The following is an 18,693-nucleotide window of genomic DNA, read 5'->3' on the forward strand; positions in this document are numbered from 1 at the left end:
CAAAGTAGATAATAAAGAATGAATCATTTTCATCCCTTCGCTTATTTCCAGGGCTTATTTTAGGAGGCACACTTTTTCTGATTATTAAAGTTGTTACTGTGTTATTTAATTAGGTGGATATACTTAAAACCTGCTTGTTTTTCTGTGCTTTTTATGACAATGGTAATATTATACTTTCACAACTAAGGGTGCAATTAGAAAAGTTAGATAGATTGCAATTTTCTTGCATAGTTTTATAACAGATGTAGCCTTCTGCCCCTCTGCAGTCCAGTACATTTCCCAGGGTAGTTCAGTACTGCAGCTGTTTGTGGTGTTGCCTTCACTGACTACTGAAATGTCTTTGAAGTTTATAGAGGCCAATACCATTCTATTTGCTCTCATGCAAAGCCACAACTAAAGGATATGGGATGACTGTATTCACTTTGATCTGCTTATTACTAATATTGTATTCTCAACTGAGTTAGTCACTGAACTGCAAAGCTATTGTGTGGCCATTGGTTACTCTATTTATGTGACGAACTGGAAACTTGACAAAGTGCCGAGAATTTAGAAGAGATTTTAACTATTTGCAGGATCATAGACATTTGCTATCCTGAAGACAAATCCAAGAATGTGAGACAAATTTAATTCAATAGCCAAAATACAACTTCCAAAAAAACAAAATTACAATTTATTAGTGAGGATTTCTTTTAAATCACTTAAATTCCTTGGGGTGATTGCTGTAGTAATGACGGAGGTGAGACATCCAATGACTCTTCCCTGAATCAAGTGCACCCTCTGTAGGCAAAATTTTCTGATCTTCAGCTTTTATATTTATTTATTTAATATTTAAATATTTATTTGACAACAATATTTGATGGGATGAGATGAAGGGCGAAAGGTGAATCTGGAACATAAAAAAGTATGGACTTAACATAAAAATGTGGGGACTTGCTGGACCATATGACCTATTTTGTTTTGTAAACACTGTAAAACTGTTAAAACCAACAGCAGATAAACAGAACATACCCCAAGATTCCAGCTATTTAATCTTGCTTCAAAGTCACTCTCATCAGAAGATGTAACTGCTCTGGGTTCAGAAACCACCTGGAAACACAATTTAAATGAATTTTACACAAAACTGTGATGAAACAAAGGGTGTCCAAAGTGAAGAACGAAACTAAAATATTTCTGATATATTTTATCTAAAATATTCTTGAAATTACTTTGTTGCAATCTCAAAAAGTGAAGGCCAAAGCTATAAATTTGAATTCTAGGCATCATTTTGAACTGGTTATTTTTTCACCACTGTCCACACTAAGTATGTTTTTGCCATTTAATCAGTTCGTAGCTAATCTATTCTAAAACTCAATATATCCTCTTCCGATAATCTTTCTTAATGCACCTACTTAATCAATCTTTTCAGGGGTCAGTGAGTTTAGTTGGCAGGACAGCTTGTTTGTGGTGCAGAGTGATGCCATAAGTGTGGGTTCAATTCCCACACCAGCTGAGGTCACCAAGAGGACATTCTTTCTCAACCTCTCTCCCTGACTGAGGCGTGGCTACCCTCAGGTTAAAGCATCACTGAACATCTCTCTCTCTCTCTCTCTCTCTAATGCGACAACAGCCCTACGATCTGGTAAGACTATAGCACCTTTACTTCCATGACTGAAAATTTCAACGAACCCAGCAAGCACATCCTCTTGATTAAAAGAATTCCAGATTGCAACTACGCTTTGTGTGAAAACTCTTCTTGATTTCACTCCCAAATAGCTATGATCTGCCATCTAACACAATGGAAGACACTAGTTCAGGACATGAATTTCCTTTTGAAACCACTGATTCTTCTTGCTTTCACCACCCTGAGGGCAGCGAGTTCCAGATCATTGCACTTGCTGCAGAAACAATGGAATATAATACAGATGTGTGAGATGATGCATATTGACAAAAGATATGGGAAGAGTCAATACACACAATGCACAGGTCTGAAGAATATGCAGGGACCAAAGGTTAGAGGGAGATTATGCACACATAGCTTCAAAGGTCATAGAGATATTGAGAATGAGAGAGAGAGGTTAACAAAGCATACGGGGTTTTGGGCTTCTTAATGGAAGGTTTTGGGCCAGAGATGTGGGAGTGGGATGTGACGAAAACTTTTTTTTTTGCAACAAGTTGAACACATTGCATATCATTACAATCAATGATTTTGAAAAGAAATCGGATGGGCATAAATGAAATAAACTTTCAGGGCTTCAGGGATTAGGCAGGACAGTAAGACTGGGTTATTCCTCAGAGAGTTGGCCTTGATGGTCAGAAAAACATCCTTCTATATCACAGTGGAATTCCCCTTCAGAGGAAATAAGTCCACTATGTAACCTATCAAAATGCATAATTTAAAAAATCATGTTAGATAATTTCTCAACCATCAAATGCAATGGGGTGCACGCCTAGCATACGCAATGTCTCTCTATTGTTATAACCCTCAAAGCTCCAACATCATGCTGATCAATCTGTGCTGCATCCGCTCGAACATGCTGTTCCTAAGATCCAGTACGCAAAGCTGAAAACGGTACTCCAGATGAGCAAAGTTCTATGCCATTGAAGCATCAGTTCCCCAGATTTATTGCATAAACCTATTCAGCTAAGTGCCAAATATTCGATTAGCCTTTTGGAATACGTTATCAGAAATTAAGACGGCTTTTGCAAAAGAACTAAGTGTACAAAAATTCAAGGAAAGAAAACTTGCATTTATAAAGCATCTTTTACAACCAAATATCTCAAATGCTTCACAGTCAATTAAGTACTTTGGATGTGCAGTCACTGTTCTAAAAAAACTATAGCCAATAACGCACACAGCAAACTCCAACAAATAGCAACATGACAACAATAATCGTTTTCTGTGATCTTGAATCAGGGATAAATATTCACAAGGCCACAGTGAATAATGTTCCTACTCTTCTTCAAATTAGTTCAGCGCAATCTTTTAAACCCATGCCAGCAGGCAGAAGGGGACCTCATTTTTGATGTCTTAACTGAAGGAGAACAGTTCAGACAATACAGCACTCCATCACTTCATGGAGTGTCAGCCTTAATGTTTGTGCTCAGGCACTGGAGTCGGATTTGAATCCAGAACCATGTAACTCACAGGCAAAAACACTATCAATGGCTGATACACGACTTAAAATACAAATCTGTAACTATACTAGCAAGCCCATTTCTTCATCAGAAGTCCGATCCATTTGTTTCTTAAATCATTCTCAGTCAAAATGTATTTTGCTGTTTCTGCTTTATTACATGGAGGATAACTGCATTCATTTTGTGTGTGACTGTCATTCAAATTATGTTGGAGAATACGAAGAAAACCAGAGTACATTCTAACAGAAAGATAATGTTGGAAAGTTGAAGAAAACAGCCAAAACAAAGTAAGTTAAATGGGTGCAGGAAAGGAGAATAAAACTGTACAAAAATAAATTCCACAGAACAAAGACCATTAAAAAAAAAGCATCAATCCAAAGAAAAGCTGAGAAACACAACTGGTGTGATAAATTAGTTCAGAAAGGGCTAGCACATAGCCATGAAGAAGAAAAGAAAACAAAAATCAAAGAGTTGTAAATCAAACAGAGATTAACAAAACATACATCCAAAAATATATCTGGCATAAAAAATGAAATAAATAAACTAACCATGAAAATGTAGACCAAGGGGAGGAAACCTCAAGCCACAAGTTTGGCAAAGTGTTGGATTCAATCAACCCTTCAGTGGAGCTCTAGAGTGGATGGGTATTTCAGCATTTTCCCAACAGCAGCTAGTACATATACATGGGAGCTGGGAAATGCAGTTGGTTAAAACAACTCAGGCTGTTTCAATGAAAGTCTACACAGTCCCATCCTTAGTAATATGATCAACATATTCTTTGTTTGGGTCCCTAATGAATTGAAGAATAAATCTTCACCATATTTTGTCCAAGTCAGAGGCCACAAGCAAAAGTTGCTCTGAAATTTCAATGTGACAAGCTGACAAGACTGGACAACATTTGGACTATTCAAGTGAACTTCAACCTGTACCGTTCAGAAATCATTTCTGACAAAAGATACTCCACAAGTATAAATGTTTTGATTCAATGACCAAAAAGTGGTCAGTTTCTTTTATACTGCTACGAGAATAAATAAGGCTTTCACCAGATCTCTTTAAGGAACTCAAAAATAATCTATGAACAACTCATTTCCAAGAACAAGTGGAAAAACTGGTTAACTTTCAAGCTATAATGTGGAATTAGAAGTACATCCTATTTTAAACCTAAAACAAAGACATACAACATATATATGGACATATGAAACAGTAGCAGAAATAGAGCATTCAGCTCCTCAAGTTGCTCTGCTATTCAATAAGGTCATTGAAATTACCTCTGGTAATCCTCAAAAAGAATCAGTCCACCTGTCTTAAAAATATTTAATAAACTTGCCTCCTCTGCTACAGCATTCCAAAGTTGCTCAATGCTGAGAGAAAATGTTCCTCGTCATTCCTGTCTCGAAAGGGCGACCACTGATTTGAGAACAGTGTCCTCCACTTCTGGCCTAATCAACAAGAGGAAATATCATTTCCACCTTGTCAACACTATTCAGGATCTTACACTATTTCTAAGCCCCAGTGGAAACAAACTCAATCTGTCCAACCTTTCCTTATAAGACAGTCCACTCATTCCAGGTACTAACCTAGTAAAACAGGAGGCTGGAAGAACACAGCAGGCCAGAAGCATCGGGAGGAGAAAAGCAGTCAACATTTCGGGTATTGTCCTTCTTCAGGACTGGATGGGGGAATAGGGGGAGCTACAGGTAAAGAGAAGGGGGGAGGGGTGGTATCAGAATGGTGGTGATAGGTGGACAGTGATAGTAGGTACGACCTGCTTAGTCACTGGAAGGGATGAATATCCATTTTCATTTTTGGTTACTGTTTATAGACCGACATTCATTATAAATCCACAGACTTCCATAGCTACCTAGACTATACCTCCTCCCACCTTGTATCCTGCAAAAACTCCATCCTGTTTTCCTTATTCCTCCAGCTCCATCGCATTTGCTCTGACAAGGAGACGTTCCACTCTCAAGTATCAAAAAACGCACATTATCCCCCCTCTGTCATCCAGACAGCCCTCCACTGCACTGCCTCCATTCCCCACTCTATAGCTCTTAACAGGTCCATCCACCTCCAAACATAATAAAGATAGGGTGCCCTTGTCCTCACTTTCCACACCACCAGCCTCCACATCCAACACATCATCCTCAAATACTTCTGCCAACTCCAATCAGACCCCACAACCCAGAACTTCATCCAGTCCCCATCCCTCTCTGCCTTCCGCAAAGACCATTCCCTTCACCACTCCTTAATTCGCGCCATGCTCCCCACCAAAAACTCCAAGCTGCCCGGTAACTTCTCCTGCACCCGTAAAAGATGCATCGCCTGCCCACATACCACCTCCCTCACTTCCATTCAGGACCCTAAACAGACCTTCCAAGTGAGACACAGCTTCACCTGCATCAACCTAGCCTATTGCATCCAGTAATCACGAAGTGGTCTTTACGTCGGTGAGACCAAATATAGACTAGGTGATGTTTTGCCGAGCATCTTCACCCAGCCGTAATGGCCAACCTAACCTCCTGGTCACTGCCCATTTCAACTCCCTGCCACACAATCCCCTCTGACATGTCCTTCCTCGGCCTACTCCAGTGTTGCAGTGACTCGGAGCACGAATATGAAGAACAACACCTTATCTTCCTCCTGGGCACTGTATAGCCCGGAGGACTCAACATCGAGTTCTCCAATTTCAAATAACATTCCCACCCAACCCCTGCTCCCTTTCCAGCCCCATCTCCTTCCTTCTATTCCACCTTCTGACCCTCCCTTCCAGCCACCAACTGGATTCATCCCTCCCATCAACCAGCCACTTCATGCCCACTACCAGTGTCCACCTATCACCACCATTCCACTAACACTCCTTCCGTTCTCTCTTCACCTGCAGCTCTCCCTAACCCAACGTCCAGTCCAGAAGAAGGGTAATACCCAAAATGTTGACTGCTCGTTTCCTCCAGATGCTGCCTGGCTTGCTGTATTCTTCCAGTCTCCTGTTTGTCTACCTTGGATTTCAGCATCTGCAGTTTTTTCGCACTAACCTAGTAAAGTTCTTCTAAACTGCCTCCAAAGCATTTACAGCCTTCCTTCATGAAGGAAACCAAAACTTCTCAGTATTTGAAATGTGGTCTCGCCAAGACCCTGTATAACTGAAGCACAACATTCTTACTTTTATTCTCAATTCCTCTTGTAATAAAGGATAGCATTTTATTAGTCTTCTTGATTACGTGCTATACCTGCGTAATAATTTTTCGTAACTCATGCACTGGAACACTTAAATCGCTCTGTACCTCAAATCTGCAGTGGTTCTCCATTTAAGCAATACACTGCTTTTCCATTACTCCTGCCAAAGAGAACAATTTCACATTTTCCCAAATGATTTCCAAAAAATCTGCCAGATGTTTGGCCACTATCTACCTATCTATATCTGTTTGCAGCCTCCTTATGTCTTCTTCACAATATACTTTCCTACCTATTTTGGTGTCATCTACAAATTTAGCTGCCATGCCTTCACAGCCTACATCTAAGTCATTGATGTAAATTGTAAAACATTGAAGACCCAGTGAGGACCTCTGCAGTTATATTTGTTATATCCTGCTGATCGGTCACAGACTCATTTATGCATATTCTATTTTCCATAGTTCGTTCCATAATGATTGTTACCCCCACATCACAAGCTTTTAGTTTTCATAATAACCTTTGATGTGGCACCTCATCAGGTGCCTTCTGAAAATCCTAGTAGGTCTACGGTCTCCCTGTAGTGATTGTAATGAGGTCAGCCAGTTGGACTTCATAGAACATGAGTTCCCTGATTGGACCAGATTAACAGCCCCTATCAGGGAGCCCTGGCTGACAGACAGGTAAAAAGAAAAGTGTTAGACGTCCTGTTCACCCAGAGCTGGCTCTGAGGTAGGTGGATCAATAACAAGCATTCTCCACGTCTAAATAAAGGGTGATTTGATGATGGAATATCGGCCTCAGCAGAGTTATTTCACTCCCCATTAGGTCTTTGACTTATCAGTTAAAATTCACAGCTTAAAACAACTGCTGCAGGAAAGATAAACTGCATTTCATCAGGTTCCTAGTTAGTTTTAACTGTAAGGAACAGAGACCCTGCTCCCAACCCGGAGAATAACAATAAATTCTCTCTCTGTAACTTGATTCATTTCCAAGCTGTTCAGTTCCTGGAGAATCAATCACAGTTGTTGGCCAGACAATAGGCTGCCAAATGGGACTAGGTTAGAATGGGATGTCTAGAAGGCACAAATGGGTTGGACAGAGGAATCTGTTTCTGTGCCATGTGACTTTGTGACTCTAAAAACACATACAAATAGGCAAAAGTCAGTGGTAGCCCTAATGACTGAAATACAGTCAGAATCCAGCAACAGATGGGGAGGTGATGGCCTAGTGGTATTAATCGCTGGACTGTTAATCCAGGCACCCAAATAATGTTCTGGGGACCCGGGTTTGATTCCCACCATGACAGATGGTGGAACTCGAATTTAATAAAATATCTGGAATGAAGAATCTAATGACGACCATGAATCCATTGTCGATTGTCAGAAAACCCATCTGGTTCACTAATGTCCTTTAGGGAGGGAAACTGCCATCCTTACCTGGTCTGGCCTACATGTGACTCCAGGTCCACAACAATGTGGGTGACTCTCAACTGTCCTCTGGGCAATTAGGGATGGGCAATAAATTCTGGCCTAGCCAGCAAAGTCCTCATCCCGTAAACGAATGAAGAGAAAAAAAGACTAAAAAGATAATCAAGACGGAGAAAATAAGAGGAAAAAGTAGTGAGGAATATTAAACTGACAATAAGAGCTTGTTAAATATTCAAAAAGAAAAAAAAGGTCAAAGTGAACATAGGCCCGTTAGAAAATTAATCTGGGGAGATAGTTATGGGGAACAAGGAAATGGCAGAGGAGTTGAATGCATATTTTGCAACAGTCTTTACAGTAGAAGATATTTCAAACATTGCATTAATACTATAGAAAACAGGGAAGGAATTAAGTACCATCAAGAATTTGCTAATGGGCAGGAAACAGCAAATGGGGATTTTTCAGGTTAGCGATCTGTGACCATTGGGATCGTAGCTGTTTATAAAACATATTAATAACTTGGAGGAAGGAAGCAAAATGTACTACACTCAAAAATACAGGCAACACAAAAATAGGCAGGTTGCAAGTGGATCACAAATAGTTTACTGACAGATATGGATAGGTAAGTAAGTGGGGCAAAAGGTTGGCAAGTGGACTACAATGTGGGAAAATGTGAAGCTGCTCATTTTGGAAAGGAGAACAAAAGAAAGACGCATTGTTTAAATTGAGAAAAGCTGCAAAAAGCTGCAATACAAAGGAACTTAGGAGTATTTGTGCATGAAAGACAGAAAGCTAGTGCATAGGTGTAGCAGGTAATCAGGAAGGCTAATGGAATGTTAATCCTTATTTCAAAGGGGCTGGAACATAAGAGTAGGGAAGGCTTACTGCAACTATACAAGGTGGTGTGCCTATATCTAGAGTACTGACAGCAGTTTGGTTCGCCTTTATTTAAGGGGACATCATTTCACTGAAGGCAGTTCATAAAAGGTTCACTAGGATAATCCCTGGTATGAAGGGATTGTCTTATGAGCAAATATTAAACAGTTTGGGACTCAACTCATTTCGGATTTAGAGGAATGAGAGGTGACCTTGTTGAAACATATAGGATTCTTAAAGGCTTAACAGGGTAAATGCTGAGAGGATGTTTCCCCTCATGGAGAGTCTAGGACCAGAAAACATAGTCTAAGAATAAAGGGGTGCCAATTTAATAATGAAATAAGGAGGAATTTCTTACCTCAGAGGATTAAGAGTTTTTCGAACTCCTTGCCACAGAGATCTATGGGAGCAGTGTATATTTAAGGCCGGCAAATAGATTCTTGACCAGAAGGGGAATCAAGGGTTATGAATTCAAGCAGGGAAGTGGAAACAAGGAGTGTCAGATCAGTGTCAAAGAGTGTCAAATCCTACTGAATGGCACAGCAGGCTCAAGAGGCCAAATGGCCTATTCCTGTTCCCATTACTTACAGTCTTATGAAACAAAATGCTACCTTTTCAAACACTAATTATAAAACAGCAGTCTCTCATTTCAGTGCACAGTTTAAAAACAATACGGAAAATAAAGTATTACAGCCCTTAAGTAGTAACATTGGAAAAATTGGTAAGTGCAGAAACGGGAAAGATAATTTAGACAGAAAGTTGTAGACAATCATGCAAATGTTTTTTTCGTAAATCAGGCTCCAAATGCTGCTGTTCTTTTTTGACTTAATAATGGCAGTACCAAATTAATTCAAGGCACTTGCTCCTCAAGATCCTCTAGTACATTAGACTCAAAGATCCAAGAATCTGATCCACTGTCCTCAACTTGCTTGATTTGCTTCAAGTGATTATCTTGATCAAGTGATTATCAAGTGATCAGCTTGATCAACAGAAGAACATACACTTGAGGTAGCAGCTGCAGATTCAAGATTTTGAAGATTTTCGCACATAATCTAGGTTTTCGCTCTGGTGCCAAACTAAAGGATTGCTACACTGCCACTGTATGGATGAGATTCAACACTCAGCTCTCATCTAGTCTTCAAAATATCCCATTACACTTGTTAAGGAAGAACAGCGACATTGCTCCTGTCTTGTAGTCAAAATTGATCTTTCAACCAACACGCAAATACATTACCAGTTAACTCATCTTGAGCGACCTTGCTGTTGGCTGTCGTGTCAACCAACAAATGGCAGTGTTAAAGGTAACAAAGTTAAAATAATTAATTTGATATGAAGCATTTGGGACATTTTTAGGTGAAAGGCACTATCCAAATATAAATTACACTTTACTTTCATTCCATGTAGTTATTTATACATTCCACATCATATATGAGTATTTTAATGCAAAAATGGATTAATTTCAATTCTAGAAAGCAATGACCCTATTACTAACAGTTGAAAACACCCAAAACAAAATTGTTTTTAAAAACTCAAAAGGGGGTCAATGCTACTAATGCAAAAGCCCCTTCTTTGTATTTTAAGAGTCACAGATTTGTTACAACAGAAAAAGAGGTTGCGTCTGCACCAGCTCTCCAAATGAGCTCTCTTGGTACCATCCTCCCAGTTTATCCCTATCATCCTGCATATTCCTCAAGGAAAGACAACAGTCCAAATTCTTTATCAATGTTTCAATTGAACCTGTTTCCACCACACTCTCAGATTGTGCATTCCAGACTTTAACCACATGATGTGTGAAAAGTTTTGAGTGTCTTTGTTTTTTAACCAATTACCTTGAATATGTGCCCTTTCATTTCTTCCTTTCTACTCCGTCCAGGAACTCATTTGATTTTGAAAATCTCTATCACTACCTCGCTCAACCTTCTCTTCTCCAAGGAATACACTGGTAACTTTTTAAATCTATCTTTGTAACTTAGTTCCTCATCCCAAGAACCATTGTCATCTTTGAGGTTGGTTGGCTCGCCGAGCTGGTTTGTTGTTCCGCAGACGTTTCGTTACAGTGCTGGGTAACATCATCAGTGCAGCCTTCAATGAAGCGTTGGTGTGTTTTCCCACCTGGTTTTTAAACTCTGGAGTCCGTTGAGCTGGATTGCCTCACTTCCGGTTTTCCTTTGTAGTGGAGTGTATATGGGGTCAAGTTCTATGTGTTTATTGATGGCTTTCTTCATGGAGTACCAGGATTCTAGGAATTCCTGTGCCTATCTCTGCTTAGCTTGTCCCAGGATTTTGGTGTTGTCCCAGTCGAATTGGTGGTTCTCTTTATCCATGTGGATTGAGATGAGTGAGTATTGGTCACGTCTTTTTGTAGCCAGTGGGTGTTCCTGTACCCTTGTTGTTAGTTCCCTTCCTGTTTGTCCAATGTAGTGCTTCTCACAGTCTCTGCAGGGGATCTTGTAGATGACATTGGTCCTGTCCAAGGCAGGGAGTGGGTCTTTAGTTCAGGTGAGCAGTTGTCATAGGGTTGACGTGGGCTTGTGTGCCACTCTGACGCCCAGCAGTCGTAGGATTATAGTGGTTAGTTCCGATGTGTTCTTGATGTAGGGTAGTGTGATGAGCGTGTCGGGGCGTGTAGGGTCTTCCTGATGTTGTTCGTGTAGGCATCTTCTGACCCAGTTTTTTGGATATCCATTATCCTTGAAAACCTGGAAGAGGTATTCTTCTTCCTCTTGGCGTAGTTCTGTGTTGCTGCAGTGTGTCATCTTTTCTAGGCTCCCTTTAGTGCTTTCACATCCATCCTAACATGCACCAGTCAGACCTGCATGCAACACTTCAGCTGAGGTCAAACTAGCATTTCATATAAATTCAACACATTTGGGTCAGAAAGATGAATCAAAGTTTTATCCTACTCTGTCATTTAGTCATTTTATTTTTAGTCACAGAAGCATTATTACAGTACAAGAGGCAGCCATTCAACCCATCATGCCTGCACTGGCTCTATTATCTAGCATCAATCTCTTGTTCTTTTCCCATACTGCTGCACAACGTTACTATCCTTTTTTCCTTGATCCATTCATGGATGAGGGAGTCACTGGCTAGGCCAACATTTATTGCCCATCCCTAATTGCCCAGAGGGCAGTTACGAGTCAATCACATCACTGTGGGTCTGGAGTCACATGTAGGCCAGGCCAGGGCAGGTAAGGATGGCAGTTTCCTTCCCTAAAGGACATTAGTGAACTAGATGGGTTTTTCGGACAATCAGCAATGGATTCATGGTCATCATTAGACTCTTAATTCCAGACATTTATTGAATTCAAATTACATTATCTGCCATGGTGGGATTCGAACTCAGGTCCCCATAACATTACCTGGGTCTCTGGATTAACGGTCCAGCAATAATACCACTAGGCCATTGCCTCCCCAGGCAAAAACAAAATTCAGTGCTCTCTTGAATGCGTCAATTGAATCTGCATTGAAAGTGCATTGCATACCTTAACACCTCACTGTGTCAAAGCTTTTCCTCACATTACCCTGGCTTCATTTGTACATTACTTTAAATCTATGCCCTCTCATTCTTGTTGCTTTTACAAACAGAAATAGCTTATTTATCCTGCCCAGTCTACTCATGATTTTGAAAACTTTTAATCAGATCTGCTTTCAACCTCTTTTCTGCAGTGTAAAACAGTCCCAACTCGTTCAATCTATCCTTACAGCTGCATTTTCTCATACCAGGAACCATTCTTGTAAATCACTTCTGCACTCTCTCCAATGTATTTGCATCTTTCCTATAATGTGGCATCCACATTATACAATATTCCAGCTGAGGTCCTCCAAATGTCTTGTACAAGTTCAACATTACTCCCTTGCTCTTGTATTCTATACCCCTATTAACAAAGCCAAGAACATTGTATGCTTTATTTACTGCTGTCTCCACCTGTCCTACCACCTTCAATGATCTGTGCTGATATACACCCAGATCCCTCTGCTCCTCCACTCCCTGCTTCATATTGTCTTTCGGTGCTTTTCCAAACAAAGTTCAACACCTCAAACTTTACTGCAGTGCATCTCATCTACCACATCTTCACCCACCCCACCAAGTTGTCAATGTCCTTTCCGAATTCGTCACATTACAATTCTTCCAAGCTTAGTGTCATCTGCGAACTTGGAAATTGCCCCCCATTCACCAAGATCCAGATCATTTATATATCAGGCAAAGCATTTAACATCAGTATTGTGTAAATTCAATGATGATCTTTACATATGATGACTATAAACTGTCTCACCCAGACAAACATAGTATAATTAAATATAATGAACAGAACAGCAGAGGTTGTGTTGATTTTCACTAATGTTCAGAAAAACCTGAAAACATATTTGAACATGCTTTGCAATTTAACTCAATTCCAATTGTAAGTCCACTATTAAAGGTATTTACAGCATTTTTTTGTAGCACATATAAACTAAAAGTAAGGGCAATTGCCTAGAGGGCTCAGGATTGCTTGAAAGAAACATGACTGGTAAATGAAGTTTATTTATATTATAAATTAAACATTAACCACGTGAGCACAAACCTAAGACAAGAATCATGTTGCCTACATGTGTGGCTCCTTCAGGAAGCTGACAAAAGCTTATTTTATTAAAGGCTCTTAGATCATCAGACTACATATGGATCAGCTCCAATGAGAATTTTAATTCCTTGCAGACTAATCATAGCTTTCTTGTCCGAGGCTAAAGACTGAAGCCTGAAAGGAGGAAAAGATAAAAAGAAATTCTAAAACAGGTACAGATACTGGAATTCCTGTTCCAACAGTATTGTGGAAATGCCTTACTCACCAGGACTGCACTATTAAATTTTGAGGGACTACTGCCAGTGATGCCCATATTCCAAGAATGGATTTTTTTTTTAATAAACTCCAGCAGAGAAGAATTTTAGGCACCATTCAGCCAGTATGTTTCCTTACTGTACAAATAAGATCCATGTGGAAAGTGTAGGCAGTTTGGGATATCCTTCAAAAGCAAATAAAGTTCTGAGTAGAGTGGGAAGAATAATACAAATACTTGTGCCTCTAGGTATCCAAGGCATTCTAAAACAAAGTCTCTTTCTATGATCAGCTTGAAGCAGTAGCGTTCTTCTTCAAGGCAGAGGATTGTGGGTTTAAGACCCATTCCAGAGTTGAGAACGTAATGGAAGCTGACATAAATGCAGCATTGAGGAAGTGCTGCTCTGTGGGAGCTATCATCTTTGGAATGATGTATTAAAAGAACAGCCTGTCCAACCTTTCAGAAAGATGCTAGAAATGCCACTGCACTTTACGAAGAATTGCAAGGGCGTTCTCCTGGTGTCTTGAGCAAATTAATCCCTCATCCAACAATATAAAAACAGACACTCAACATTTACCAGTGACAAAAATTGCTGGAGAAACTCAGCAAGTCTGGCAGCATCTGTAAAAAGAAAGCAGAGTCAATGTTGCAGGTCTAGTGACCTTTCTTCATTAGAGTACATGGCATACTTCAAACATAATTTAAATTATTGTAAAGTACATTCATCTTGAGGATGTCAAATATAATCCAAGTTTTTCTTTATTTCCTTTCTATGAAATCAAGACAGAAGAAAGTCTATGAATTAGAATGCTTTTCCCAGTTTGCCTAATACTCATGTGGAACGGATTTCTAGCAAATGTATTTAATCCCAAGTCAATCGTGTAGTGATTGTAACAGGTTGACTGGGGCTGTTAACCTGGCCTAATCAGGGTGCACTGGCTGACAGATACAAACAGGAGTGTCAGAGATTCTGCTCACTCAGAGCTGGCTCTGAAGAAGCTGGACTAGTGTCAAGTACTATGCACAGTGTAAATAAAGGGTGACTTGATGACAGGATACCAGCCTCTGTGGAGTTATTTCAAGTTATTTTCTTAAAAAAAAAGGGTTATAAAGCAGGCATCATTAAGCAATCCTTATAAACAAGGTGGATCTTCTGACTACATAACTATATTGTCTAATTTTCTTATAATCTTAACCTCAGAAGTGCATGTCCTGGAGTTTCCAATAACAGGCATCTTGACATCTTTCCGAACAAAATCCCAATGTGATAGCAACTTTTATTGCACTGTCAGATCTGTACTGCAGACAGTCATTCATTGGGACCTATATACCAACGTTCAAACTCACCTCACTTTGATCACTTAAAGCAACCTAAAAAGTGACTTCAACACTAAGTCTGGTCTAATTCAAAACCTCATCCAAGAAGCGAGAGACCACGTTCTAATAGACTACAAGTCCCATGTCAAGTCCAAACAAGGCAGGGGAGATGGTGATATAGTGGTAACGTCACTTGACTCATAATTCACAGACAGCATGGTTTCAAATCCCATCATGGCTTCTGGTTGAAATTAAATTCAATGAATAAAATCTAGAATTGAACACTGATCTCTGTACGACCACAAAAAGTACTAGAGTTTCACAAAATATTTCATATAGCTGGCATTAGCATAGAGGACAGTAAGATAAAAGGTGGTGAAGTTGGAGTGGGGGAGAACGAAATTTCAAAACTGAGTTAATCTGCATGTATGTAATTACATGGAATATAGTAAGGAAAGTTGGGGAGTTACAGAATAAAAATTGATCCTGTAATTCAGAAACAAAAACAGAAATTGCTAGAAAAGTTCAGTAGGTCTGGTAGCATCTGTAGAGAGAAATCAGAGATAACGTTTTGGGTTGAGTGACCCTGCGTCAGAACAGAGGGTTCTAGCAATTTCAGCTTTTGTTTGTAGGAAGTGCAGATACAGAATGCAGTGTGGAATTATGTTGGTATGGTGGTGACAGAGACTTGGTTGAAGGAAGGGCAAGACTAGGCTTTAACTATTCCCGAGCATAAGTTGTTCAGAAAAGATAGAAAAGGAAGGAAAAGTGGAGGCATAGCAGTGTTGGTTAGGAGGGCATTGCAGTGCTGGAGAAGGAGAATGTCTTAGATGGTTCAAACACAGAGTCAACTTGGCTAGAGCTACACAATAACAAGGGTGTAATTACATTGCAGTGTGGGAACATTTAGAAGACAGTGATCATTGATTCATAAGGTTCAAGTTGTTGTTGGAGAATGACATGCAACAATCAAGAGTGAGAAAAATCAATTGGTGGAGAGCTGACTTCAATTGGCTAGAACAGAGTTGACAGCAGGATTGAATGGAGTAAGAGTCCGGGAGAAAAATCAACAGGCCAACTTCAAGATGAATGTTCGGATATAGTCAAGATGATTCCCTCTAATACAAAAGATAGGACAACAAATCCAGCATTCCCTGGATGGTCAAGGAAGTAGAAATTAACTTTAGAAAGAAAAGTTGTGGTTATGACAGGTTTTGAGACAGAACATAAAATTGAGAATCGACAAGAAAGCAAACATTTTAGGTAGGGGGAAAATAGTGGGGGGAGAATAACAAAAAAGAAAAGCAAACAGAAACTATGTGAAAAGAATAGCAGATAACAAAGTGAAGTCTGAAAGTCTTCTACAGGTAGTAGTGAAAGGAGGAGCAGGGCTGATCAGAGGTCATTTACAGAAGTAGAGGGCATGGCTGAGATATTAAATGAATATTTCACATCCGTCCTTACAAAAGAGGATGCTGCTATCCAACCCCAACCACTAGAAAGGATCAAAATTAACAAGTACTAGTCTTGGATTGATTGCTGGCACTTAAAGGTTACAAGACATCGGGACCAGATGAGATGCATCCAAGGATCGTGAAGGAAGTGAGGGTGGAAATTGAAAAGGCACTGGCCACAATATTTCAGTCTTCCCCGGACTCCAGGGTGCTACCAGAGACTGGTGATTTGCTAACATTACAACCCTGTTCAAAAGAGGTTGTAAGGCTAATCCAGAAATTGAAAATCAGCTAGTTTAACTTCAGTAGTGGGGAAACATTTCAAAACGATTATCAGTAGTCACAGGAAAAAGGTGGGTTGATTAAGAAGAGTCAGCATGGATTTCTAAAGGGGAAATCATGTTTAACTAACGAAGTTTTTTTGAAGCAACAGAAAGAGCTGATGAGGGTAGTGGTTAGATGGATTTCCAGAAGGCAATTGATACAATGCCTGACAACAGCATTGTGAGGAAAGATTTAGGTTATGGATAAAAGGGACAGTGACAACACAGATACAAAATTGGCTGAGCAATAGACAAAGAGTAAGGTTCAAGTGGTATTTTTCTGGCTAGAGGAAGGCTTGTAGTGAAGCTCCCCAGCAATCAGTATTGGGACACTTATTTTTCCTGATATACATGAATATCTGAATCTTGGTGTGCAGGGGATAAATTTCAAGTTTGCAAATGACACTGAACTTCGAAGAATTGTAAAATGTGAGGTGGTCCAAAAGAACACTGACAAGTTGGCAGAGTGGATGCAGAGGTGGTAGATGAGGTTCAATGCAGAGAGGTGCGAGAGGATGCACTTTGGTCAGAAGAACACCGAACGACAAACAAAATAGGAAGTGCAGCAGCAGAGGGATGAGAGTGCATATTGTGCATAGATCATTGAAGGCGGCAGGAGAGGTAGAGGAAGCAATAAATAAAGCATAGTGTTCTCAGCTTTATTAATAGGGATATAGAATACAAGAATAAGGAAGTGATGTTGAACTTGTACAAGACAATCATTAAACCTCAGCTAGAGTATTGTTTACAACTGTGAGTACCACATTGTAAGAAAAATGCATAATGTGATGAAGAGACTGCAGAAGTGATTTACAAGAACAGTTCCAACTATGTGAAACTTCAACGGTGGAGGACAGATTGATAAAGTTGGGACTGTTTTCCCTAGATACAAGAAGCTGAGACGAGATCATAAGCAGGGTGGTCAGAGTAGATAGGAAGAAGCAGATTCCACTTGTAATAGAAACAATAATGAGAGGACAGATTTTAAAGTAATGTACAAATGAAAGAAAGGTTGATGCAAGAAAAAGCTTTTTCACATAGCGAGTAGTTAGGGTATGAGATCCACTGCCTGGAAGTGTGGTGGAGAAAGGTTCAATTAAATCTTCATGAGGGCAATGGAAGTCTTTTTCAATAGCAATGGCGTGCGACCGACTGGTCGACCACTTTGCAGAACAACTAAGTTTTGTCTGCAAAAATGACCCTGAGCTTCCAGTTGCTTGCACTTCAAAACACCACTGTGTTCACTGGTCAATGTCTCTGTCTCCAACTTGTTGCAGTGCTCCAGCAAAGCTCAGCACAAGCTGTAAGAACAGCTTATTTTCCACTTGCGTGCCCTGTGGTCTCCTGGACTCCACATTGAGTTCAATAATGTTCGGGCCTGAGCAACCTCTTCCGTGTCCTTCCCCCAACCCTTGGCATCACACCAATCTATTGTTAGCCACTAATAGTCCCCATTAGCAACTAGTGATTCTCCCAAGCTGACCATTACCCATTCCTTTCTGCCCAACTGCTGTTCTCTCTCTGGGTTCCATCTCCACTCATCATTTACTCCTCACCCCTCCCCCCACCTTCAGCATATATAACAACTTTTCCTTGCTATAATCAGTTCTGAAGGAGGATCACTGGACCTAAAATGTTAACCCTGCTTTCTCTCCATAATGCTGCCAGACCTGCTGAGTTTCTCCAGCAATTCCAGTTTTTGAAATAATGACGTACCCGAATCTGAAAATTTCAGTCAAATGATTTGCACAATTGAAGGAATATGCAAAATTATAGTGCTTTTCTAAATTCAGATTTCAGGGCAAAGTAAAAAATCATTAGCTCTTTCTATCTTCCACTCGAAATGTTACTGACCCACAAATTATAAGTGACTATATTTCTTAAGTGTTTTAATAGAACACTGGTAAGTAGCTGCCAATTGAAAAGCACTCTGCATTGTTTTTCCTATACTACTTGTCAATAAAGCGGAAAGTAGCAATTTCAATATGAGCGGCATGGAAACACATCCTTCGGTCCAACTGATCCATGTCGACCATGTTTCCTAAACTGAATGAGTCCCATTTGCCTGCATTTGGCTCATGTCCCTCTAAATCTTTCCTATCTATATACCTGTCCAGAGATAGTAGGAACTGCAGATGCTGGAGAACCTGAGATAAAAAGGTGTAGAGCTGGATGAACCCAGCAGGCCAAGCAGCATCA

At 40.0% G+C, this 18,693-nt stretch overlaps 1 protein-coding gene across 4 annotated transcripts in view; it reads right to left on the reverse strand.

Moving 5' to 3' along the window:
- cep112 (centrosomal protein 112) overlaps positions 1–18,693 on the reverse strand; it is a 220,338-nt gene that overhangs the window by 128,756 nt on the left and 72,889 nt on the right. For 3 of the 4 annotated variants that reach the window (XM_048610810.1, XM_048610808.1, XM_048610809.1), the window contains one exon: positions 1,009–1,086. The exons of the other annotated variant lie outside the window; for it this stretch is intronic. In XM_048610810.1, the coding sequence (XP_048466767.1) occupies positions 1,009–1,086 (78 nt within the window). The remainder of the gene's footprint in view (positions 1–1,008; positions 1,087–18,693) is intronic. 4 annotated transcript variants of the gene reach the window in all.

The sequence above is a fragment of the Rhincodon typus genome, chromosome 23 (genome assembly GCF_021869965.1).
Source record: "Rhincodon typus isolate 14 chromosome 23, sRhiTyp1.1, whole genome shotgun sequence".
NCBI classification, from domain to species: domain Eukaryota; kingdom Metazoa; phylum Chordata; class Chondrichthyes; order Orectolobiformes; family Rhincodontidae; genus Rhincodon; species Rhincodon typus.